This window comes from Eucyclogobius newberryi, unplaced genomic scaffold, assembly GCF_026437365.1.
Source record: "Eucyclogobius newberryi isolate DKJ021-1_F unplaced genomic scaffold, fEucNew1.0.hap1 SCAF_3, whole genome shotgun sequence".
Lineage (NCBI taxonomy): Eukaryota > Metazoa > Chordata > Actinopteri > Gobiiformes > Gobiidae > Eucyclogobius > Eucyclogobius newberryi.
The window spans coordinates 29,349,951-29,376,087 of NW_027315945.1; the positions used below are offsets into that span (position 1 = coordinate 29,349,951).

The 26,137-nt window shown below is 38.4% G+C and overlaps 1 protein-coding gene across 1 annotated transcript; it reads right to left on the reverse strand.

Annotated features, from left to right (window-relative positions):
- Positions 1-341: 341 nt before the first annotated feature.
- On the reverse strand, positions 342-2,254 carry msmp2 (microseminoprotein, prostate associated 2). Its single transcript, XM_072460874.1, has 3 exons — positions 2,146-2,254; positions 1,490-1,598; positions 342-842 (listed from the first exon to the last, which is right to left on the reverse strand). Exons 1-3 carry the CDS (start codon positions 2,252-2,254, stop codon positions 668-670), a joined length of 393 nt encoding a protein of 130 aa, XP_072316975.1. The 3' UTR covers positions 342-667.
- Positions 2,255-26,137: the final 23,883 nt, after the last annotated feature.

Consider the following 26,137-nt stretch of genomic DNA (forward strand, 5'->3'; position numbering starts at 1 on the left):
TGCACAAGAAGATTCAAACAAAGTGACAACAGTGAGGCAAACAATTCATAAATACTATTTGTAAGTATTTTTTGTTAATTAATAATAGCGTTTTACAGCTTTAAACATTATTTATGAAATAATCTGTGTTTTCAAATTACATGAACTTCATGTAATTTGAAAACGTATATATTAAAAAATGCTTCATGATGAAGATTTTTTGGCCGATTTTAACTACCTTCTCAAATTAGCCAAGATCATATCCTACATGATACAACATATTTCCAGCAATAGAACATACATACAATCTACACAGTATAGAAACTAGAAACTTGATTTGCCCTAGTCTTTTATGTAAGACATTTTGAGTCAGCATGTGATATGATTTAACAAATGTTCAAAACGATACAAATTATAGTCTTTATTTGAAGGGACAATTAATGTACAGAGACTTTAGGCTTTAGAGGCCAGGGATGTCCTGCACCAGATTAGAGGATTCATAGCTAAATAGCTCATTTCTCTTTTGCAGTCCATGATCAATCAAAACAAAGCAGCACAGGACCAAAGGATGAGCTTAGAAACATAATACAAAATGGCAATGAATGGACATCCTACAATAAATTTAATAAAGTTAATATTAAATCATGTGGTAATAAGGTCAAATGAATACTACATTTCAATTGTTGACTCAGAATAATGGATCATTGTCAGATTTCCAGGGTTGTCCGTCTCCGGTCCGGAGGCGTCCTCGTCCCCACAGACACGGCAGCTTGCGGTTGGCCTTCATCACAGCGACACTGGTGCAGGAGTCAGGGTTTCGGATGATCTCGCACCAGTCTGGATAGTCCACAAGCTTCGATCCACTGCCGAGGATAGAGCAAGGTGAACAGGGTAAATTTACTATTAATATTACATTGCACTGGTCAGCAAAACTGAGGAATTTAAATTTTGAAATAATCATTAGCGTTTCAAAATACTTTTACATCCTTACTTTTACTGAATTTATGTAAAATATGTGAACTATAAAGGGAAGAAATTTGCTGTCGTATTATTTCTAACTGTCACTTTTCTGGTGGGGATGGGAAGTCCTCCATGGAGATGTTAGTGCTTTGCCCTGTAGTTCCACAATATGGCATTCAATTTTCTATCTCCATAGAGACAAGCATGTGGTGCTACCAGGTCAAACACACGTCAGATCTGTGCCAAAGCATCTCCGCTCAGAGCATGTTTGAATGCAAGGTATACTATGCAGTTAAATCATGATGGATGCATTTATTGCCATACTGTGGAACATTCCAGGCAAAGCCATAACATCTCCATTCAGACAAACAGGTGGCTGACCCTGCTCCAGAATAAAAGAAATATGAAATTAACAAGATATATAAGATATAGCTAGCGAATAATATATTAGTGGCCAATTTTTTTAAAGAAGGAAAATTACAGCAGCAAATTAGTAACAGATTCAGTGTTATACCGAGTCAGTACATAATATATTTATTTGGACACTCACAGATCACAGCAGCCCACTCCAAATGGCTCCATACAGACGCACTGGAGACAGTCAGTCGTCATCCAGCTTTCGCCCATGTTAAACGTTTGGTCCATGTATTCACAGCTCCCTAAATGATAAACACAGGTCATATATGAATCTTATTGTCCAAACAAATCATTGATTAGTTTTGCGTCATTTTATACCTATTGTTCACAGAGTTTTTTATTATACTCTACATTACGCTCACACTTTACATTCACTGCATCAAAATTTGGACTAAACATGTTCTAGATCAGGACTAAACAAGGGCTAAAACAAAACCAGACCAAGTCAACATCTGGACTAAAATTGACTCATATAGAACCAAATAAAACACCATCATATCATATCAATCAATCAATCAATCAATCATTCAATCAATCAATCAATCAATCAATCAATCAATCAACCTTTATTTATAGAGCCCTTTACAACACTTAAAGGGACCAAAGTGCTTCACAATACAAACCATACATTATCATATGGACAAAAAACAAAGAATATTGAATTAATATTGTAAATATTTTGTCACTTTTAAACTCTTTTGTGGGAGGAGCAGGATATATTGTAAGTCATTCACAATACAAAGCCATTGTAATTACATAAAACTTGAGGTGGTTTGACATTACTTTTACCTTTAGTGTTAAAGAAGCATTCTCCGTCGCTGTAGACACAAATACATGGCGCACAGAAGCTTAGGACCACCAGTAAAGGCAGGAGCCGCCCACTCACTGTGAAAGCCATATCTACAGTGAAACACATTGTCGTCAATTAATGCTAAAGATTTGTCCAGACTTTATTCACAAATCATCTTCCATTTTCTCTGCATGTTTTTTTAGAAAAAGATTTGTTCATATGCAATTCAAAGCCTGATATAGAGTTGAATTCTATACTAAAAATAGAGTTGAATTTTGTACTAATATAATTTATGTACCAGTTTTAGTATCAAAATAAAGTAACAAATATTTGAAATCCACTCTGTAAAGAATCTTTGAATTTAATCTTTGATAAAACCCCAAATTATTAAAGTTTTTTTTAACTAGACTCTCCATTATTCAGATGTAGATGTAGATGTCCCAACATATAATAATAATAAGGTTTTGGTTACAATTTGAATATAAAATTCAATCCACTTTATTGCTATAGCACATTTCCTGAACAAGAACAGTTTCCAAAGTGCACCAAGTACAAAATGACACACAAATAACAATTAAATCCACTATTCTTAAATACAAAATAAACATGTTAAAATAAATAACAGGTGAAATAAAAATGCCTAGTTTACAACATTTAATTGATGGAATTCTTATTTCTTGGAAAATGTTTTAATGAATCCTATTACCAATCGTGTCTCTCTTTAAGAATTATATTTGTCGTACCTTGTTTTGGGTGGTCGTTGTGTATTTGCCCGTGCGTGATGTTTCCTCTGCCTGCTTAAAGGTTTTCCTCCACAGACTGCTCTACTCTCTTCTCTCTCACATATTTATACTCCAACTATCTCTTTATCTACTCGCTCATTTTCTACCATTATTTGCCCTCCTCCCTCCTTAGTTTACACTGGCTTTATTACTGCCATCTCCGTCACTACGTCCCGGGCTCTTCCACTTAGCGCCTTAGTGCATACAGTGTGCAATATTTCAGATAACATTTGTCTCACACAGGCCGCCGTTTGTTTGACCCCGCCGCAGAGAAAAGCCCACCGCGTCCGAGGGGGCACTGACCAGCGGCCTTTTGTCCAAGCACAGGTGAATAAACAACGGCCTTTTGACATTTAGACAGTGGCAATTTGCATCACGCTATACTTCTCCTTCTTTTCCTACTGCCTTTGTCCCTTGCCCAATCTCCTGCCTGATTATTTGGGTCATAATTGAAATCAGTTATTTGAAACAAGCGTTTTTATGTAGTGGCAAGTGTTCACCTGTAGGGGCAGAATAGACTATAATTATTGGAAAGGATTCGTGCAGGGGTGGAAAGGAACTAACTACAAGCATTTGTTGAGTAATTGTACTTTTTCAAACCTGTTCTTCTACTTGAAGTTCAGAGTGATGAGTTGCATTTAAGGTCATAGTAGTTACTCACAAAGTAACACAAAAAAACAGCACCGCATTGCCTTCTCTGATTGGACAGAGCGAAGAGAATATGCAGATTGCAGTTTAAATCAAGTGAATTCAGCTTTAACCTGTTCAATTTGTCAAGTATTGGTTAAAGATTGATAAAAAAAAAAGTATACTAACTGTATTAAAAGTGACTTGTATTGACTTGCAATGTTTTTCAAGTTTTTGTTTTACTTTTACTCAGGTACAATTTTGGCAGCAGTATATTTTTTACACATTTTTAGCCATGTACTTTTACTTGAGTACACTATTTCAGCATTCTTTAGTTTCTACCCTTTATGTTTTAAAAGTGGTTGCGGCAAGGGGTTTTGCTCCAGGTTTTGAACAAGCGGCCTTATTATTCAGGACAGATACTCATTTTTTATTACATTATTTGCCACAATGTTCATAATCACAATTTAATGTTGACCCATCTTAAGATATCTGCTTATTCAACTGTGATAATTATTCTTATTTACTCATGCACATCATTTAAGCGCATATTTCATTAAGCTTATTATAGAACACACTGTGGCTCAGATCATTAATCAAAATATCTTTATAGTTCTCAGCTTTATAGCTGTTTCTTGTAAAGATTTGCATAGCTGTATTTGCATTCTGTGCGTTGTAAAAGCTGTATTGTAGACCAGACTTCTGCTATTTTTCCATCAGCCATCAACACAAGATACATGACGCATTGGATTTAGTGACATTTCTCTTTATTTCTCTTTCATTTTATTACTTTGTTAACTGTAGGAATCTGGCTTTTGCAAATTGCACTGCCTTAGCTTCAGAATCACAAGAAGTTTTATTGTCATCAGTCAACACAATTAGGAACTTTCTTCAGCATTAAGTGCAGCATAAAACAATCAGTAATAATATTAGTAAGATTCAAACTATGATAAAATAAGCATAATAAAGGAGTTTATTTCTGTATCGAAGTATCCCTTGGTTACAAAGGTTCCCTTAGCTGTATTATTTGAAAAAGTCTTCACATTAAGCGAGACATTCCGAAGGTTTTGAATTGAGTGGAAAGAAAGGTACAAATTCAATAAGATTTTATTAAATTGTCAAAAGGAACTCTGCTCTTTTATTATTACTGAGCCCAGAACACGACAACAGGTACAAAAAGTTGTCTTCTCAATCACTTCAAAAATAATTCATTTAGCAATTCATGATAAAAATGTGTTTGTTCATTTCAATGCTATTGCTTCATAATGTATTAGTTGTTATTGTTATTACTTCACTGAGATTGTAAAAGCCAGTGTAATAAAAACATTATTCTGTCCCACTTAACTACTCCTTAATTTGCCTTAACAAAACATGAACAAAGGCTTGAATGAACTTATAGATTATTAAGCATTGTTCAGGCTTAGAAACTACTTAATTCAAGTTAGGGTTAGGAACTAGGATTAGTAAAACAGAATCATTCTTAATATAGTGTAAGTGTAGTCATTATAAAGTGTTACCAAATATTCAGGTTTATCTTTCTTGGATACTCATTAAGCTTCTATAATAGAGTGATATTTCCGCCTTCTGCGCATTTTAAATTCTGACCTACAATAATATTCAATTACTTCTTTAACTGGCACCGCACTGACTGCATATTAGCCCCATCAATGCCAGCTCAGTCAGGCTTTCTAACTGCACATACACGATTACAATGTTCAATTAAATCAAACGCCGGAATGTTTTCTATCAATTATTGTATACTTTCTACCGTGACAGCAAATCAGAGATCCACAGTCGGATAAACATTACAGCTTATTCACGGGTAGGAAGTTTGGATGATAAAAGTAAGGCTGAACTGAGTCATTGATAGCAATTAGTTAAGCTTTTTTTTTACTATCACTGTTCAAAGTGAGCAAAAAGAATGACAGAAAACACATTGAAACATGAACCGGTGAACCATCATTTCAGAATGTGTTTGTAGAGCTCTAAACTACAGTGTCAGCAGGTTATACAAGACCGTTTCTCTGCAGCCTTCACGTTTTCATCATTAACAACCATTTAAATTGCAATATTGACCAATCTTGCAGCCTTTAAATGTAGGCCGTGGCTGCAGAGCCCGGGCGCAGTCAAATAGCCCAGCAGTTTCAGGAACCGCGGCACTGCCATATAGCCTCATGGCTAACCCTAAGCCTAACCCTAAGCCTAACCCTGACCCCAACCTTAACCCTAACCTTAACCCGGTGCGGTCTAAAACGGCGCGGGTAAAATAGCCCAGCAGTTTCAGGAGCCGCGGCACAAAATAACATGGCAGTTTCGGCCGCGTGCCGCGGCTTTGCAGACACTCCCTTAAATGTATTCAAAATGACTTAGCATGTAATTCATCTAAACAATAAGGCTTTTGTGCTTTGGATAATCTGGTTGGTCAGGTTTATCTATTTTGAGGCATTTCATGTTGCACGTTTACAGTCACAATAACATCTAATCAAATGATTCGCTTTGGGACCTGTTGTTATTTTCCGTAGTCGTAGTCCTGGTTTGGTCCCAGTTGCCAGCACCGGCCTCTGTGGGAATATGTTTGATATTTAGTTGACATAGATGTCACGAGAACAACCGAATATCAAACATATCAAACAGCGACCGGCCGAAATCAGACTCGAAACCTAGTGTTTCGTGTTACGTTTCAGTCTCAGTTTCAGGACTTTTGCCCATTCCCGAGCCTTCTTCATTACTCTGAAACCCAGGGATAAATAAAGACATCACCTGCAGCAGAGAAAAGACAAAAGGGACAGAAAAAGTTAAAGTACATTATTGGCACATTGAATGGAATTGTCAGGTTTCTCCACTCAACCATACACACAAACAGATGACATAAAAGGAGATATCTTATGTGGCTGTGAGGAAAAGAGTGACGCACACAGACTGAATATAGTCTTTGAATTTACTTGCCTCAGGGAGAGAGAAAAGGATTATGGGAAATAAGGAAAGGTAAGGGTCATTTGAGAAGAGGCACAGTTCTTCAAAATGTCACCAAGTAAGAATCTATACTCACCAGCTCATCGTATCCACGGTCCAAAATGAATGATAAAAATAAGGAAATGAAGGTATTTTGCAAATAACTGCAACAGCCCTCAAAAAGCACTGCAAAACGACCGTCTTAAATAAGTTAAAACGGCTTGAATAGAAATTGTTTAACTCGATTTAAGTACATTTTGACAATATAGAACTACGTTTTGCCCAGCATTTGAGAATAACTGCAAAAAGACCTCCAAAAGCACTGCTAGACGCCCGCTTAAGTAAGTTAAAATGTTGATTTTAGCAAGCTAGACATAGATTTTCATAGATATTAAGTGGAAGTATACTTCCACTATGGTGTTTTTTTTGTATATTAAGTGGAAATATACGAAAAAAACACCATGTTGCGCCTAAAAATAAATAATGAAAGGTGAAAAAAAGGCACTGATTTTGAAATAAGTAAGTAACTAACTAAAGCCTACTCCAATTTGCTCAATAGATAAAACATAAAACTGTTAAGTCAAGCAATGTTAACTTACTGAAGAGTGTCGTTTTGCTAATGTAGTTAAGTTCTGTAGAGAAGAGAGAGTGGACAAGTCAAGAGTGCAGGGGCATTTATATAGTGGAGAGTCTGTGGGGCAAAATTTAGGCTGCAAGTAATTAAGAGAAATATTGATCAAAAACTGCTCTGGCCTGCAGCATTTCCAGCCGCATTAGTCTGATCAATACGTGTGATGTCTAACCCGCTGTGATCCGCTCGTATGAACACGTCCAGAGACAGAAGCAGTCATCGCCGAGAGGAAGGGCGTCCCATCGGCGCGCAGAGGTCAATCCTGCAAAGCTGCCTTTTCTCTCAATTATTTAAAGAAAATTAAAAAATAAACGCTACTTTTTACTAGACTTTTTTCCAGACTAAAATGACCCCAAAAAAAAATTAAGTTGTTTTTTTCAAGGCTAAAATGACTAAAATAAATATTTACTTTGCTTTTTTCAAGGCTAAAATGACCCCCAAAAAATGACTTTGCATTGTATAAGGTTTTGTCTAACATTTTTTTACATTTTTCTTGTTGCATTTCACTATTCATCTCAATGTATTTTGTATGTTTACCTAATATTTTAATTTAAATATACAAATAACATTATTTCAAGGAATGTTAAATTTAGGAGTGGGCAATATGTTTTTATTTAATTTAGATATTGTGAATGAAAAAATACCTTCTTTTTTTTTTAAGTATGTAAGTGATATTCCTGCACTTTTGTGATTCATTTTACAAACATTTCAGAATCAAACCTCAACTAATACATTAAAAACATGTTTCAGCACAGTTTTGTTGGACTGACATAACATTGTTTGACTGTTGCTGTCGAGGGCCAATAAGTTGTATGAACTTAAATTTATATTTTGATATAACTAGACACTGAAAATGTATTTTCAAATTATGAGGCTTGAGACTATGTGTCCGAGTCATAACATAATGTAAAACGGTCATGCTGCACTCGAGTCAGTTTTGTAAGTTATAAGATAAGATAAGATAAGATATTCCTTTATTGTCCCACATGGGGAAATTTCATTGGTGCAACGCAGGTAGATCCAGAGGTAGATACAGAAGAACAGATCACTTATAGGAAGTCTGAAAAACACTTTCAGTAGAAGATCTCCTATAAATAAATAAAAACTCCCATAGACAAATAAATAAATAAATACCATTGCATGTGATCCCGACAGTAATTGCACATGAATATGTGTCACGACAGCACATAGATTGCACATGAATTTCACAGTAATTGCACATACGACAGAATTGCACATCAGTATTAGGTTAGGTCAGTATTGCGACGGGATAACGTGACGATCTCCGGGTAAGACGACTGTTCTCCGCAGTTTCATGAGTTCCTCCTTTGTGGAAACGCGGTACGGCGCCGGCCGGGGGGCGGGGCCGGAGCCGGGGGGCGGGGCCGGAGCCGGGGGGCGGGGCCGGAGCCGGGGGACTCAGAGCCAAGACACATCACAACGACACGACGAAAACACTCAATCCAGCCGAATAAAGTCAAAACAAGTTAATTTAAAGCGATTCCAGTGCGTGTCCCGATCGTTCGTGAAGTTCCTCTTTCATATAAACGTGTACATAAACGTGTACCGACGACACGCCGTACTTTAGCGCGGCCGGAGGGCGCGGGGGGGGGGGCTGGTGGGCTCGCTCGGAGCTAGCTCACGTCACAACAACACACAACAACCGCGGTGAAGTTAGTTTCACGTTGGACGTTGGATATTTGCCTCCGCAACTAGAGCGGGAGCTTCCTCTGAGTGTGCCCCGCCTGCAGTAGCTCGACACAGGGAGCTGCGCGCTGAAGTGCCGCTTGGTGCGCCAGTTAGGGACAATCTCTAAAGTACCGTTTGTTATCTTAAAAAATATAAACATATTTATAAAAAAAAAAAAAAAACATTGAGCATGAATCCAAGTTGCTAATCCTAGATGTCATAGTCCTTTTGGGCTTAAAAATTAACCCTTTGTAGATTTTTAAAGAATATTTTTAGTCAAAAAACAAGGATTCTTTTCAATAGCTCCTAAATGAGCGAACCTAGATAGTAAACGTTAAATGATTATAGTAGTTTGAGTCTCCGGGTATCACGCACACCTTTTACTTTTTCAATTTAACCCTTTGTTAATTTTAAAGGAATATTTTTCGTCAAAAAACAAGGATTCTTTTCAATAGCTCCTAAGTTAGCAAACCTACATAGTAAAAGCTAAGTGATTATAGTAGTTGTGGTCTCCAGGTATCACGCACACCTTTTACTTTTTCAAATTAACCCTTTGTAGATTTTTAAGGAATATTTTTCGTCAAAAAACAAGGATTCTTTTCAATAGCTCCTAAGTTAGCAAACCTAGATAGTAAAAGCTAAGTGATTATAGTAGATGTGGTCTCCAGGTATCACGCACACCTTTTACTTTTTCCATTTAATAACCCTTTATAGATTTTTAAGGAATATTTTTCGTCAAAAAACAAGGATTCTTTTCAATAGCTCCAAAGTCAGCAAACCTAGAAAGTCAACCCCAAGTGATTATAGTAGTTTGAGTCTCCAGGTATCACGCACACCTTTTACTTTTTCAATTTAACCCTTTATAGATTTTTAAGGAATATTTTTCGTCAAAAATCAAGGATTCTCTTCAATAGCTCCTAAGTCAGCTGACCTAGAAAGTCAAACCCAAGTGATTATAGTAGTTGTGGTCTCCAGGTATCACGCACACCTTTTACTTTTTCAATTTAACCCTTTATAGATTTTTAAGGAATATTTTTCGTCAAAAATCAAGGATTCTCTTCAATAGCTCCTAAGTCAGCTGACCTAGAAAGTCAAACCCAAGTGATTATAGTAGTTGTGGTCTCCAGGTATCACGCACACCTTTTACTTTTTCAAATTAACCCTTTATAGATTTTTAAGGAATATTTTTCGTCAAAAATCAAGGATTCGCTTCAATAGCTCCTAAGTCAGCAAACCTAGAAAGTCAAACCCAAGTGATTATAGTAGTTGTGGTCTCCAGGTATCACGCACACCTTTTACTTTTTCAAATTAACTCTTTGTAGATTTTTAAGGAATATTTTTCGTCAAAAAACAAGGATTCTTTTCAATAGCACCTAAGTCAGCTGACCTAGAAAGTAAATGCTAAGTGATTATAGTAGTTTGAGTCTTAAGTTGCCTTTTACTTAAATCAGGTTCTGTCTCCATGAATCATAATATAATATCATCTTGCAATCAACATTATTTCCAATGCACAAATCACATACAGGTGAGTATTCACAATTTTAACATAAGTTTACTGATTTCCTTTGAATTGGTGGAAATTTACCAATTTATTTCAGGAATATACCTACATTTTATACGTGCTACTGTATGTTACAGGTTGTATACACTGCATAATTTTAGCAGAGATAAATTCTCTGCCATGGATAAAATTGAACTGCATTTGCTATGACGCAACATTTGAGGAAAACAGCCAAAAAATTTCTGACCAGGACCTCCACAGGTAATGCACTATATTTGTTCCTAAAAGTGACATATCACAAATTAGGTCATTAATTCTTTTCCATTCTCTCTTTCTCAATTCTTTTATCAGCAATTACAGGATCAAGAAATATTATAACATTTCATTTGACTTTGACAATAATGACAACCAGGGCCTTCTCCAGAGAATGAAATGTGAAATTTCAGCCCACACATTTAACGTTACTACATCACTGCCTGGAATTTCTTAAGGAGTTCTGAGATTTTCAGACATCTGCAGTGCTTTTGTAAATTGAATAAATATTACAATTCAACCCCTGATTAGGTGCTCTTTTGGCTTGTGATTTATTATCATCCATCTTCCGCTTCTCCGGGGCCAGGTTGTAGGGGCAGCAGTCTAATCAAGGGCTCCCAGACACTCACTGCAGCTCCTCTAGGGGGATCCTGAGGCATTCCTAGGCCAGCCGAGAGACATAATCCCTCCAATCCATCTCCCTCAGTTGGCTCCTCTCGACATGGAAGAGCAGCGGCTTTACTCTGAGCTCCTCTCATGTGACTGAGCTCCTCACCCTATCTCTAAGGGAGCGCCCAGCCACACTGTGGAGGGAATACATTTCGACCGCTTGTATCCACGATCTTGTCCTTTCGGTCATTACCCAAAGCTCATGACCGGGTGAGGGTAGGAACGTTGAGCTTCAGCTCTTTCTTCACCACAACAGTCCGATGCAGTGACTGCATCACTGCAGCCGCTGCACCGGTCCAACTGTCAATCTCACGCTCCATCCTTCCTTTACTCGTGAACAAGACCCCGAGATATTTGAACTCCTCCACTTGTGGCAAGGACTCTCCACCGACCTGGAGAGGGCAAACCACCTTTTTCCACCTGCAGGAGGATCTGTAAGGGGCTGGTGCAGAGATACCTGGGCAGTAGTAGTAGTAGTAGTAGTTTTAGTATTATTATTAGTAGCATTATTATTCAAACGATAAATCTAATAGGATAGCCTAACGGTAATTTTATTTGAGAAAAAATCTGTAAAATTTGTATTAATTTCTGATGTTGGTGATATTAGGTGACAAAAACATATAGTCCATCAATTTTCTTTTATTGTAAACTGCACCAACAGACTACTGATCCATATCAAACATATGTGCCCAGAACCTCAAATCAGGGCCAAACCTGGCTAAAGACCATGTTTAAAGAAGTAATACATTTAGCCTCATCTTCTCCAGCCGTATCATAGTCTAAGGTAAGATAAGCCTTTATTTGTCCACACAATTGGGAAATTTAAGTGTTGCAACACAAGTAGGTACAGAAGTAAAAGAACAGATAACTTATGGAAAGCTTTTAAAAAAACACTCTTACTCGAAAAAAGTGAAATTGGAGCATTTTGATTATTCAATAGAATATCCATAATTCTCCTCTTTGCCTACTCAATAATTGTAGACCCAAGCAATATTATTCCTATTCTGAATTATTCTTATTGGTCTTACTACAATTATAATTTATACATTTTTAAATTATTATTATTATTATTATTATTATTATTATTATTACTATTATTATTATTATATAAAATGCAAAGGATATGGTAATTTTCATTGGCTAGTATACCAATTTGGACGTCACTCATGCTGTCTTCTCCTGCGCAAGTCATTATTTCCATAGTCTGTCCCGGATGCAAGGAAGGTCAAAGTAATTGTACAAATTTATATATCGAAGTATGCCATTTGAAACATGGGACGTGTTAAAAAAGGAAAAAAAACCGAAGCATAACGACCTCTGGGAAGAAGCAGGAGGGAGAGATGCATTGATAAATGCATTCAAGGATAGCGGGTTTAGTGGTGTAATTACACCTGGAAAATGGAGCGCCATTACGCATGTGGTTTTCGCCGAAAATCAACCTAATTTAGAAAAATGGTTGAAAACAATTTGGATGGAAAACAGAAGAGGAATCCGAGAAGAAGTTCTTCAGCGAGGTATGTTTCTTAATCAAATTATATCAATTAATTATATCAAAGGCTATTCTGAAAGTTATAATACGGGGGAAGCCTCGTGATAACTTATTTAAAGTTTAGATTGATAAATGTATTACCAGTAGTGACTCAGCCGTTTTAGAAGCTGTGCCACGGCTTTTGTAAACTTATTATTCTCTTTTTATTTGTATTTTTTTACATCGTTTCGTTTTGACCATCTCCATGTGCATTCAGCACACCGGTGGATTTCCACGGTGACGGGCCCAGTAGCCTAAAAAATCAGGCCTAATTATTTGATAATTGTGTTCTTGGCACAGGGATCTGGCATGCTGGGTAGTGTTGTCTTTCATTTGAGGCCTAGTCTGTCTTTAGTTCTAAATCAATCCAATACTTGAGTTGCGCCCCTCTCCAAATTGGAGATGTGCACGGGCAGCTCCGCAAGCCACTGTTTAAACAGACACAGAGAGATCAGGGGCATTGCTAGAAACAATGTTGGTACATATTCTATCAACTACAAGTATCAATACAGTCTTTAGATGATGAAAATTGGCCTCATATTCTAACAGAAACCACGAAAATAAGACGTGCGATGCCTCCAGCTGGTGCGGCAAACCGCGGAGCTGACACCGCGCGTGCGCAAAGTCAAATTGACTCAACTTGTTACAAATGTCGAAGTCATGTTTTTATAAATTTAAAATAAATAGTTTACAGTCTGTGAGCCACGATCTGTTCTGCAAAAGAGAAGAAGAAGGGCATTTAGGGACTGTGAGGGGCCCTCATATATAATTGGAGAGTATTGAGTTGCTATTAACATTGTATCTAAAATGCACTAAAATACAGAAAATGTAATTATTTTTGTAGAAAACTTCTTAGTAGATGCCACGTAGGATTGTCATCTATTCTATATTTACCAAATTAAATTGATAAAAAAAACAACTTCAGATGTAGTTACCTTAAGTTTAGATTATAGACATCAAACCCCTAGTACATTTTACACGTTGTGGGTAGGGTGCATGGGGGCACCACTGAGCAGTTTTGCTAAGGGAACCCAAATGGCTAGCAAGTTATCATCCTACATTTTTGGTTTTGTTTTTTGATTAATTTCTTCAATAAACTCACCCTTTTTTAGGAAAAAGAAAGTGTACACAAGTGGAGGCAAAAACAAACAAAGATGACCCAGTGCCACACTCTCAAGAGCCACACTCTCCAGAGCCACACTCTCAAGAGCCACACTCTCCAGAGCCACACTCTCAAGAGCCACACTCTCCAGAGCCACAGTCTCCAGAGCCACAGTCTCCAGAGCCACAGTCTCCAGAGCCACAATCACCAGAGCCACAGTCTCCAGAGCCACACTCTCCAGAGCCACAGTCTCCAGAGCCACAGTCTCCAGAGCCACAGTCTCCAGAGCCACAGTCTCCAGAGCCACAATCACCAGAGCCACAATCACCAGAGACACACGCTCAAGAGCCACAGTCTCCAGAGCCACAGTCTCAAGACCCACACTCTCCAGAGCCACAGTCAGCAGAGCCACACTCTCCAGAGCCACAGTCTCCAGAGCCACAATCACCAGAGCCACACTCTCCAGAGCCACACTCTCCAGAGCCACAGTCAGCAGAGCCACACTCTCCAGAGCCACAGTCTCCAGAGCCACAATCACCAGAGCCACACTCTCCAGAGCCACACTCTCCAGAGCCACAGTCACCAGAGCCACAGTCACCAGAGCCACAGTCATCCTCAGGTGACCATCATCAAAATATTTGTTGTTTTTTAATTAATTTCTTGAATAAACTCACCTGTTTTTTTTTTTAGGAAAAAGAAAATCTACACAAGTGGAGGCAAAAACAAACAAAGATGACCCAGTGCCACACTCTCAAGAGCCACACTCTCCAGAGCCACAGTCACCAGAGCCACAGTCTCAAGACCCACACTCTCCAGAGCCACAGTCAGCAGAGCCACACTCTCCAGAGCCACAGTCACCAGAGCCACAGTCACCAAAGCCACAGTCACCAGAGCCACAGTCACCAAAGCCACAGTCACCAGAGCCACAGTCACCAAAGCCACAGTCACCAGAGCCACAGTCACCAAAGCCACAGTCACCAGAGCCACAGTCACCAAAGCCACAGTCACCAAAGCCACAGTCACCAAAGCCACAATCACCAGAGACACAGTCTCCAGAGACACAGTCATCTTTGCCCCATCAGCAAAAATCCAAAAAGAAAATGAGACTCTGCAACGCGGGGCCACAGAAATTCAAAATATATATTGGCAAAGAACAGTGGAATGAAATAAAACCAAATTGTGGGGAAAACAAATTGAGAGCCCCGTGGACAACTATATTTTACAACGAATTTGTAAAAATGAGTCCAAGTTGCCCACTTAAATTTACTTATCAACATCTCCGCAAAAAAGACAGTCGTAAACAAAAAAGTTTGTTCTTTTCTGCTACAGCAATTTGTACTTTTGACAACTGTAAGGCAAGCTATCACTTCACCAGGGCTCATGAACCGTCTTCCAGTTTGAAAGCAGTAGCATTCAGGGTTACAAGAAGGGGCAAAATAATGCATGCCAAAAAACAACACAAATTCCGACCTGCAAAATATTCCAGGCGTGGAGCAATTGCCAAAGCTATAAAAAATGGAATAAGTAATTATTATTATTCACAACTCAAAAACACACCAAGAGACGAAATATTTGCTGGCAATGTGACAAAAAGTCTGACCAAAGATGTCCTTAAGACTATCAGTTCTGAGTTTAGAAAAACAAGGCGCCTTCATGCTGATTCACTTTTGGAATTAATGCTAACACACAAAATCATAAAAGAGAGTGGCAGTTACCCCACTTCAAAAGGCTATCTGTCCCGGTTGCAAATCGAGCCACTTTCAATTCACCTGGAGACTGAGGCCGGAATGAAAATACTGACGGAGCATCTAAAAAGAGGGAAGGTGGCTTTATATCTGGATGCAACTGGTGGTGTCATGAAAAAAATGGACCAAGGTAAACGCATTTTATATTATGCTTTGGTTTTGCCAGGGATGGGAAAAAATAACCCCCCCTTACCGGTGACAGAGATGATCACAAATAATCATGCCATCCCGTCCATCACAAACTGGCTCATGGAGTTCCAAAGGCATCTCTCTTTCATAACAAAAAGGAAAATAAGCCAAATAGAAACCGATTTCAGTTGGGCACAAATCCATAGCGTGTTGCCTGCCTTCAACAAAGAAAATATTAACAGCTACCTTGAAAGAGCACATTCAATTGTCCACAATGAGTCTGGAAATATTTCATTCACCGTAGTTCATCTTTGTGCAGCCCATATAATAAAAGCTGTTAGCCAGGCCATAGGCTTAAAAACAAAAGACAAGGCCATGAAGGAGTTTGTCCTGTACTGTTTTGCTGCTCTCCAAAACACTACGAGCCTGGAGAGAGCACTCAACATTTTTAAACACATGTGTGTATCTTCATTTCTGAAGAAGAGAACAGCAGGGTCAAACAGAGTCGAAGGGTCTTGGATGGTTTCATCTTACGTCATAAAATGGAGCCAATACTCGAGAGGTGCTCAGCGGATGAAGTCACAAAAGAGAGGACGCAAAAAAATATTGTGGCTTATTCCCCCTTTACCGCAGCGTTTGCCCTTCAAAGAGAACAGGCTCTGTGTGACATACTCTCTGAGGAAAAAACAGGCAGGGCAAATGGGTATTTTTGCCCGGGTGTGGTTGAGGTGCTCCTGAAACGATATATGGGACTATTCCCTCTGTGGAGTGGCATTTTACTGGGGGACCTAAAACGGTATACTGGCTCCGATGCATTGACTACCGTGACAAAAAAAACCAGAGACACCAACTGTCACGTTGAACTGTGGTTTGGACTGGTCAAAAATTCCATTCTTCAACGGAAACTACATTTGAGACCAGCTGATTTCATTAGGGTCTTGTTCACATCTCTGCAGGGACGGTATGTTGAGCACATCAACGAGAACAACTTCCCATTGAAAATTTTGTACACATCCAGTAGAGCGGTTAGGCCAAAGGATGATCACCAGGAGGCGTGGAATAAGAGAATCCGTTCAACTACTACCTCCAAGTCAAAATATTTCAACCCTCCAACAACACTGCCAAGGCCAAAGAAAATTAATGCAGAGAAACAAGATGAAGAGAAAAAGGTAACGTTCACATCTTTAAGAATATGTTTGTTTTATTCTACAGTGACAGCTCATCTCTTTGTATAATGTATACTATTCAGTGCAGTATTAAGGTTACTTTAACATTTTCTAATTTTCCACAGGTGGCTTCATTATGGAGAAGGCAGCAGACAGAAATGGTGGTATGTGCCATTGCGGCACAAAATCCTGGGAGTAGCATACTCATCCGTCACTTTGATTTGAATACACTGAAACCCCATGAATGGCTTAATGGAGAGGTAACAACAAGCAGTCCAAAAAATAATAAAGGCCTTTGTTTATTGAATAATAACCTTTTCCTCTCAGGTGATTGAAGGTATCATACATCATGCTGCCAACCATGAAAAAGTCCTGAACAAAATTTTTTTTGATGGACCCCTATACAGCTATGGTCATTCTGTATAAGGAGCAAAGCCAGGTGGAAAGACATCTATTATCGACTGTAAGTGTGTTTTTCTTATGTTACACATAGCTCCTGTAGATACAGAGAGACGGTAACCGAGAGTGAGGAACAGCAAAGAGAGAGAGATATTAAGTGAGATTTTTAAAAGACCATTATTGTGACCAATATTTGACACACCTTTATTTGGAAAAAAAAAGGTCAAAAAATCAACTGCTCCTCCCACAGTGAAGCAAAACCCCTGCGGTTCCCAAAAATCGACTCATCCCCGTTCATTGATTAAAGCCAAACTTAACCCTGAGCTAAGCCTGGATCATCCTCAGAAACAGGGTCCTCACACTGATCTAGCTCTGTCTGAACCCTCCACCCCTTGTTCCGATCCACCGCTATCTTGGCCTGTCCCAACCTGAAGCTCACCCCTTTTTCCTAGTCCTGTCAGAGTTACTACACCTTCCGTTTGCATGTGTCTGCCCGTATATGGATGGGTTTCCTTCTCATGCTCCATCTTCCCAAATCAACAGAAAATATGTACAATATGTACATTTTTTCAAGTGAAGGTAGTCCTGACTAAGCCAAGCTCAAGAGGATGGGTCAAATGCCCAGATATCACTACGGGGAGACCAAAGTGTACCTTAACAGTGAACACCTGTTCGAAAGGCCCTGAACATCTTTGACTGCCTGAGCCTTGACGGTCTGAGATCCTCAGAGTCCGAGATGGTTCACATGGCACTAACATGTCCAAGATGTACTGAGCCCAGTTGTTTTTGAGACTGTCACTGCCCAGGAAAACCCTCAAAAGAGAGGAGGGAGGAAGAGAGAGGGGGGGTGGGAGAGAGAAACAGAAGGGAGAGATGGAGAGAAAGAAAGAGAGGAAAGGGGAAGAGAACGCGGCTATGAAGAAAGAGCGAGAGGGAGGAAGTGAGCGAGAGAAGAATTTGACTAAATAAATGTGTTTTTTATTGGCAGGTAAAACTGACCAAGTATGATGCCATCCTTTCACCTGTGCTTGTTAATGACAACCATTGGAACCTACTGGTTTGTTTTTGACAAAAAGTGTAATGTTCACCCAATACTGCACTACAATACAACAACAGAATAATGCCTTGTTCTTTCAGTTCATTCATGCTGGAAACGGAACAGTATATTTGATTGACCCCGCCAAAAGTGCTTTGGAGATGGAGTCTTCAAGTCAGGCAGCCGAGAAATTGAAGTATGTACATAAGTTGATTGATATTACATGGGAAATGTAAAACTTTAAATAAAATATGTGTGCACAGGGTATATCTCAATCTGAGACACCTTCATCACCAGAAACGGGAGTGGAGAAACATTAACTGGAAGGGTGGGACACTACAACACCCTTTGCAGAAGGATGGATTCAGCTGTGGTGTAATAGTGGCTAAGGTATCATGTATTATATGGGGCATGGGAGATATAAAGGGCACTTGTTTTGACAGGGTCGACTGTGAGAAAGAGATCTAAAAAAGACCTAAAAGATTCTGTAATGTGCATTTATCATAGAGCAGTGTTTCTTAACATTTATTACCTCAAACCCCTACTTTTTCGGTAAGTGAAGGCAAGTTTATTTGTAGAGCACATTTCATTCACAATGCCATTCAAAGTGGTTCACACAACAGGAAAAATGAATTAAAATCACAAAGAAATGACAGAAAACACAAAACAGTTTAAGAAATAAAAGAGAAGAGTGCAAAGAAAAAATCCTTTCAGTCAAACACAGCTAAATAAAACTGTTTTTAGCTTAGGTTTTCAACATTGTCAGAGCAGAATCTGTCTCACATCTTCAGGAAGACTGTTCCAGATTTTAGCTGCATAAAACTGAAACGCAGATTCCCCATGTTTAGTCCTGACTCTGGCACCAGCAGGAGGCCGGTCCATGTTTTGTCCTGACTCTGGGAACCAGCAGGAGGCCGGTCCCTGAGGTCCTCAGAGTCCGTGGTTCATATGGAACTAACATGTCAGAGATGTACTTTGGTGCTAGGCCATGGAGAGACTTGTACACAAGCAGAGCTGCTTTAAAGTCTCTTCTCTGAGCCACAGGAGCCAGTGCAGAGACCTGAGAACAGGACTAATGTGATCGTACTTCCTGGTTCTAGTCAGTACCCGAGCAGCAGCGTTCTGGATGTACTGCAGCTGTTTTACAGCTCGTTTGGAGAGGCCAGTGAGCAGGCCGTTACAGTAGTCTAATCTACTGGAGACAAATGCACAGATAAGTCTGTCCAAGTTTAGACACTATACTTTTGATTTTGGCAATGTTTTTTAAAAAGCTACTGATTGAATTGACATGGCTTTGAAAATTCAAGTCTGAGTTCATTATTGCCCCCAGGTTTGTAGGTTTTAGAGTGAGACTCTGGAGGTGAACACTTTCTCTTTGTTTCTTTGGGCCAAAGACGATGATTTAGGTCTTGTCTGAGTTCAGCAAGAGAAAGTTGTTTTGCATCCACACACTGATCTGTTGCACCAGCAGGAGGCCAGTCCACACACTGATCTGTTGGATGCAGTGACAGAGTGAATCCACTGGCCCACATTCACCTGCTGACAGTGAAACAGAGATGTTGTCTGCAAAGTAACCAGACTGTGCCCATATCTGTATTGTATTTAACTGATCATGCTGTCCTCAATAAGGTGCTCACGCCTCTACTTTGGGCCCTATGGTTAAAAATAGAGGTTAAAAAATATGGTTTATATTAGGGCCCAGAATTTTCTCTTTCAGAATTAGAATAAGAAAGAGGCTTATTGACATTATCAATTAACAGGATTCACTATTATTGCATCGCATATTGTAATTTTCTTTGTTTGTAAATGTGTATTTTTAGATGGCAAAGCAGATAATGCAGGCTTTCCCGGCGATCCCCAACATCGAGTTCTCTACTACGAGAGGTAGTATGTACAAAGAGAGAAAGGCAATGGCTGTTGACCTCTTGCAGGGTTCAGGTCAGTAGTATGCAAAGTTAAAAACATTTTTTGTACAGTAAATAAACTAATAAGACTAAAACTACTTTTTTGGTAGTATTTCAAACAGAATCTAATTGTGTGATGTGTGCACACAAAAAAACACCTAAACTTCCTGGTCAGCCACCAGCAGGCTGGGTAAGAGTGATTTAATTTAGTTGTAATTATGTATTAACATACTGCATTCCTAAAATACCACATAATAATGTTTCTTATTTAATTTTATTATGACAGATTCAATGTGATGATTGTGACCGTTGGTTTCACGGGGAATGCGTTGGAATGTCAGAAGTTGACATCAACAACGCAGACGAAAAAGCATGGAAATGCCTTGTCTGCAACTGAGACAACCACACAACACCAACAAACTTGGCTTTCTCATTTTGTTTCAGAATGTTGTTATTCTGCTGGACACATATTTTCTATTTATTTATTTCTTACCTGTTGCAAACACATTAATAAATATGTATATTTCATCCAGTGCAATTTTATTCTAATGTACTTTCAGGGATTATCAGAATCAGAAATCAGAATAAGAAAAGGTTTATTGCCATTGTAAATGGACAAATTAAAAGGCCAGGAACTTCTTTTGGTGATTTTGATGCAACATACAACCAAGAACAATAATACAAACAGGATGTATAAAATTAAATAGGCCATGCATGAAAGAAAAACAATTTAAATTTAATATAAGATAAAAAAAAAAAAAAAGACTTACTATGTACACAAGATTTAAAGTTGACTTTACTTTACAAGTGCAGTGATTGATTAAATCATGGTTAAAATGACAGTGTTTAAGAAGTGTTCCATGAGTCCAACAACAGAGGGAAAGAAACTTCTTGTGGTGGGAGGTTCTGGTCCGGATGGACCGTAGCCTCCTGCCTGAGGGGAGTGGTCTCCTGCTTAAGGACTACTCAAATAGTCCAGGGTGAGAAGGGTCGGTGGTGATCCGACCTGCTCGTCCAAGAGCCCTGAAGACGTACAAGTCTTGCAGAGATGGCAGCGGCAGAAGGAGCAGCAGTTTGTGTACAGGGAGAAGAGCAGTGGAGAAAGTAAAGAGGGTTATGAGAGGTTGAGCCCAAATGAACCTATGGAGAAGCTACATTGTCAGGGGCTTGAGGCCCCCGGTAAGGTCACCCAAGGCAAAGAGGTCCTGGGTGACGGGTCAGACCAAGAGCGGCTCAAGAAGCCCTTTATGCTGAATAACAATGAAAGGCCTGTTATATCGCCCAGATTGGAATTGAAAAAGTAAACTGTGTGTGATACCTGGAGACCACAACTACTATAATCACTTGGATTTGACTTTCTAGGTCAGCTGACTTAGGAGCTATTGAAAAGAATCCTTGTTTTTTGACAAAAAATATTCCTTAAAAATCAACAAAGGGTCAATTTGAAAAAGTAAAAGGTGTGCGTGATACCTGGAGACTCAAACTACTATAATCACTTAGGTTTGACTTTCTAGGTCAGCTGACTTAGGAGCTATTGAAAAGAATCCTTGTTTTTTGACAAAAAATATTCCTTAAAAATCAACAAAGGGTTAAATTGAAAAAGTAAAAGGTGTGCGTGATACCTGGAGACCACAACTACTATAATCACTTGGGTTTGACTTTCTAGGTCAGCTGACTTAGGAGCTATTGAAGCGAATCCTTGATTTTTGACGAAAAATATTCCTTAAAATTCTATAAAGGGTTAATTTGAAAAAGTAAAAGGTGTGCGTGATACCTGGAGACCACAACTACTATAATCACTTGGGTTTGACTTTCTAGGTCAGCTGACTTAGGAGCTATTGAAGAGAATCCTTGATTTTTGATGAAAAATATTCCTTAAAAATCAACAAAGGGTTAATTTTTCAGCCCAAAAGGACTATTGCATCTAATATTAGCAACTTGGATTCATGCTCTATATATATATATATATATATATATATATATATATATATATATATATATATATATATATATATATATATTTTTTTTTTTTTTTTTTTTTTTAAATATAAATACGTTTGATATTTTTTAATAACACATTTTTAAACAAACGGTACTTTAGAGATTGTCCCTAACTGGCGCACCAAGCGGCACTTCAGCGCGCAGCTCCCTGTGTCGAGCTACTGCAGGCGGGGCACACTCAGAGGAAGCTCCCGCTCTAGTTGCGGAGGCGAATATCCAACGTCCAACGTGAAACTAACTTCACCGCGGTCACACACAACACAAGTTATATAGTGTAACTATAACTGAGTTGTTGTAACTAATAACTGTAAGATGATTAATTTATGGTCAATTTAGGAATGTAATAAATTACCAGGCTATAATTACATTCATTTTTTTAAACACTGAGGTACATTTTGGGGTAATCCCTCATTCGAGTGTTCCATTGTAGAAAGAGATTCAGTTGTATCATCTGTACTCTGTTTTTTAGGAAAAAACTAAATGTTTCGACTTTCATCCAAGACAATCATCCCGATTTAGAATGACTCTTAAATGAGAGTCGAAACGTTCAGAGTCCAGATGACAACAACTGAATCTTTTTCTACACCGAGGTAAATTGTGTTCATTTTAGACAAGGCAACTTACTCCATTGTTTGTTCAAAATATAATTACAGTACAATCTAATCCAAATGTAGACTTGGTATGACCTTGTTCATGGATAAATATTATAGTCTCAGTTTAGTCCCCATTTTGACCTGATGTTTGTGCGTGTGTGACATAGTTTATCTCTGTTTTAAATGTTTCATCCAGTAACTCCTGTACTAGTCCTTAATTGATTGACAGTTGTACTAGACATTTAACTCGGCGTAGCCCTCTTTACCTCATGCACATATTCCCACCACCTCTGGACGGTTCAGACTCGCTCGCCGCTCTCTTTTTCTCTTTGGGTGTCGACCTTGTGGTGCCACTGGGGCGGAATGATGGCCCTGTGATTGCCTGTGCGCCTGGAGGGAGCGTTTGCCCGGGACAGACCCACAGATGGGGCAGAGATTGGACATTTATTCAAAGTTCAAAGTTTTATTATGATGTATTTACTTAATAAACCTAATATTTGACTAGTTTTTCAGCACACTTTGTATTAAACGTATTTACTAACGTGGAATAAAAATTGGATTGGCTTATTCATGGGTTTCAGTGGCCGGTTTTATGCAACATTTTGAGAGTTTTTCACATTCTTAAGATATAATATTTTGTTTTAATGTATTAATCGCTATTGAAACGGTCCTGGATTCTGAAACCTATAGATAGTCGACGGCTTTAATTTAATCACGTTAAGTATGAATATAAAAAATCCGTCAGAAATGTCACACAATTGAACCTAAACTCTCGAATTAAGAGATCATTTTTCTACCTGCAAGCAAAATAATGAACTTGGATTTATTTAAAAATTATTTCAACACCGTCTGTCCCTAAGTTTAATCTTTGCTATATAATAGAAAGTAGATTTGTGCGATTACAGTTTGGCAAAGTGTACGTTTTTATTCACCCATATGACAAATGTACAGTCATATCACAATATTTGCATATTTACAACACATAATTACATCAGGTTAATACAAATAGCACTATGTATGTAAATAATAATAATTCTCATAACACACACATACAAAACCCCCTTTGTAGATTAAGGCTCGAGGTTGATGATTAAATTATGGTGGGTTTAGAATGTAATAAGTGATGACTTGGCATTTTATTTTTTTAATATAGAGGCGCATTAAGTTCATTTTAAACCAGAGTGTTATTCCTGAAAAGTTACTAACTCAATCATTTGGCCAAGTCTGACTTACTTTGCTATAATTTTAGTTCCATAAAAGTGGCTCAGCTTAGTCACTGTGGTATACTGCATTATTGTCTCGTCTTTTATGCTTTTACACTCCAGGATATGGCTGCATTTATGTTTATTGTTGTCTAGTGCAGTGGTGCAAGAAGTACTACGTTTTGTTACTAAGTAACAGATACAGGAGCAAAACAAAGAATATTCAAGTAAAAGTATAAGCAGCACATACAAAAATCTACTCAAGTAAACATTTTGAAGTTTAAAAATGTACTTTAAGAGTAAAAAGTAAGAGTATTTCGAACTGATTTTGAGAACTGTTAATGTGAACTCAAAACTTTTTCACATTATGTCACAACGAATGTGTTTACATAACTCCTCAAACCAGTTCGTCCTCAAACCAGTCCTTCCAGTTTTTTCACATATTTTCCTGCTCTCGGATGTAATGAAGTAAACCAGGCACTGTAAAAACTACTTGCTTGTTACTTTCCACTTCTGGTCTAGTCCAGGTTTAGTTATAATATTATAGTCTCAGTTTAGTCCCAATTTTGACCTGATGTTTGTGCGTGTGTGACATAGTTTATCGCTGTTTTAAATGCTTCATCCTGTACTAGTCCTTAATTGATTGACAGTTGTACTAGACATTTAACTCGGCGTAGCCCTCTTTACCTCATGCATATATTCCCACCACCTCTGGACGGTTCAGACTCGCTCGCTGCTCTCTTTTTCTCTTTGGGTGTCGACCTTGTGGTGCCACTGGGGCGGAATGATGGCCCTGTGATTGCCTGTGCGCCTGGAGGGAGCGTTTGCCCGGGACAGACCCACAGATGGGGCAGAGGCGGCTCCGGCAGTGGGACAGGGGGCAATTCAGTCAGACGTTCTCATTTGATCAAAATATGGCAATTTCCAACAATGGATACATGATTTATTTAGCTGGAGTCAGCCTTAATGCAAAGAAAAGTTTATAGGACTTTTATCAAAGGTCAAAGTTTTTCAGTACACGTATTAAACAAATTTACTAACGAGGGATACAAATAGGATTGCCCTGAGCATTTTGAGTACTTTTACCCATTCTTAAGATATAGTCTTTTCTTTTCATTTATTAATCGCTTTTGAAATGGTCCTGGATTCTGAAACCCATGGATAGTCGACAGCTTTAATTTAATCACGTTAAGTTCAAATCTTAAAAATCCATCAGAAATGTCACACGATTGAACCTAAATTATTGTTCTTTTTGAAATTCCTGCGAGCAAAATAATGAGCTTGGATTTGTTTAAACATTCTTTTAACACTGTCCTTTAGTTTCATCTTTGTGTCTTTGTGCCACAGGTAAGTGTCTGTCAACGTCCACACCATGTAATGCACAAACAACATTCTTTTTGTGCTTTGTTTGTTGCCCGAAACTGCCCAAACTGTGGTCACTTTATCCTCAGAACTGGGCCTTTATGAGGGAAACAAAATATATTTTTTCTGAGGAAATTATGTTATTTTGTTACTGACAGAATGTTTAGAGATGGAAATATCTAAAGGTATAACACACACCAAATGTCTACTCAGTTTCTACCAGTTTCCAAAAAAACTGAATAGTCTCAAATGCACAACAAAAATATGAAATCTATTTGTTGTATTTGTTTAGTAGTAGTATTTGTTTAGTAGATCCGGACTGGAATTTTTGGGCATGCAATTATCTGGTTGGGTGCCAACTGTTACCTAGCAACCATCCTGAAAACAGGTTCTCCTGGTTTTCTAATTATTGACTTAGACTGCTGTAGTAGTCCATATGGCAGTTTGCGAAGAGAAGTTGAAAAAGAAAACTTGAAATTTACTAGTCGAGTCGAGTTTACCTGAAATAAAGGCATTATATGGTATCATTGTTTGTCAAATCATAACTATAGTGTAACTGATATGGATTTTGGGTCTTGTTTTCAGTATGGTTGCTAGGTAACAGTTGTGGTATGACCTCTATATATGTCACATCTACATCTTCTGCTCATGTCCAACCAGGAAGTAACACTATAAATGTCATCAAAATGGGCAAACTGGGCAAAAATATATGGGTGAAATCTTAAATACAAGTCCATTATGTTTTAGTGAAATGTGTAGTTTAACCTGTTGTAAGCACCTTAAACACAGTAGCAATTAGTAGGGTGTTGGCTTTCAACTTGCATCACACAAACTGCATTGTAGGCGTTTGGGTTGGACATTTATCAATAGAAAAATTACTTACAGGTAGAACAAAAACATCCAATTAACATTTTTATTCACTAGAAACTTTTAACGCTAA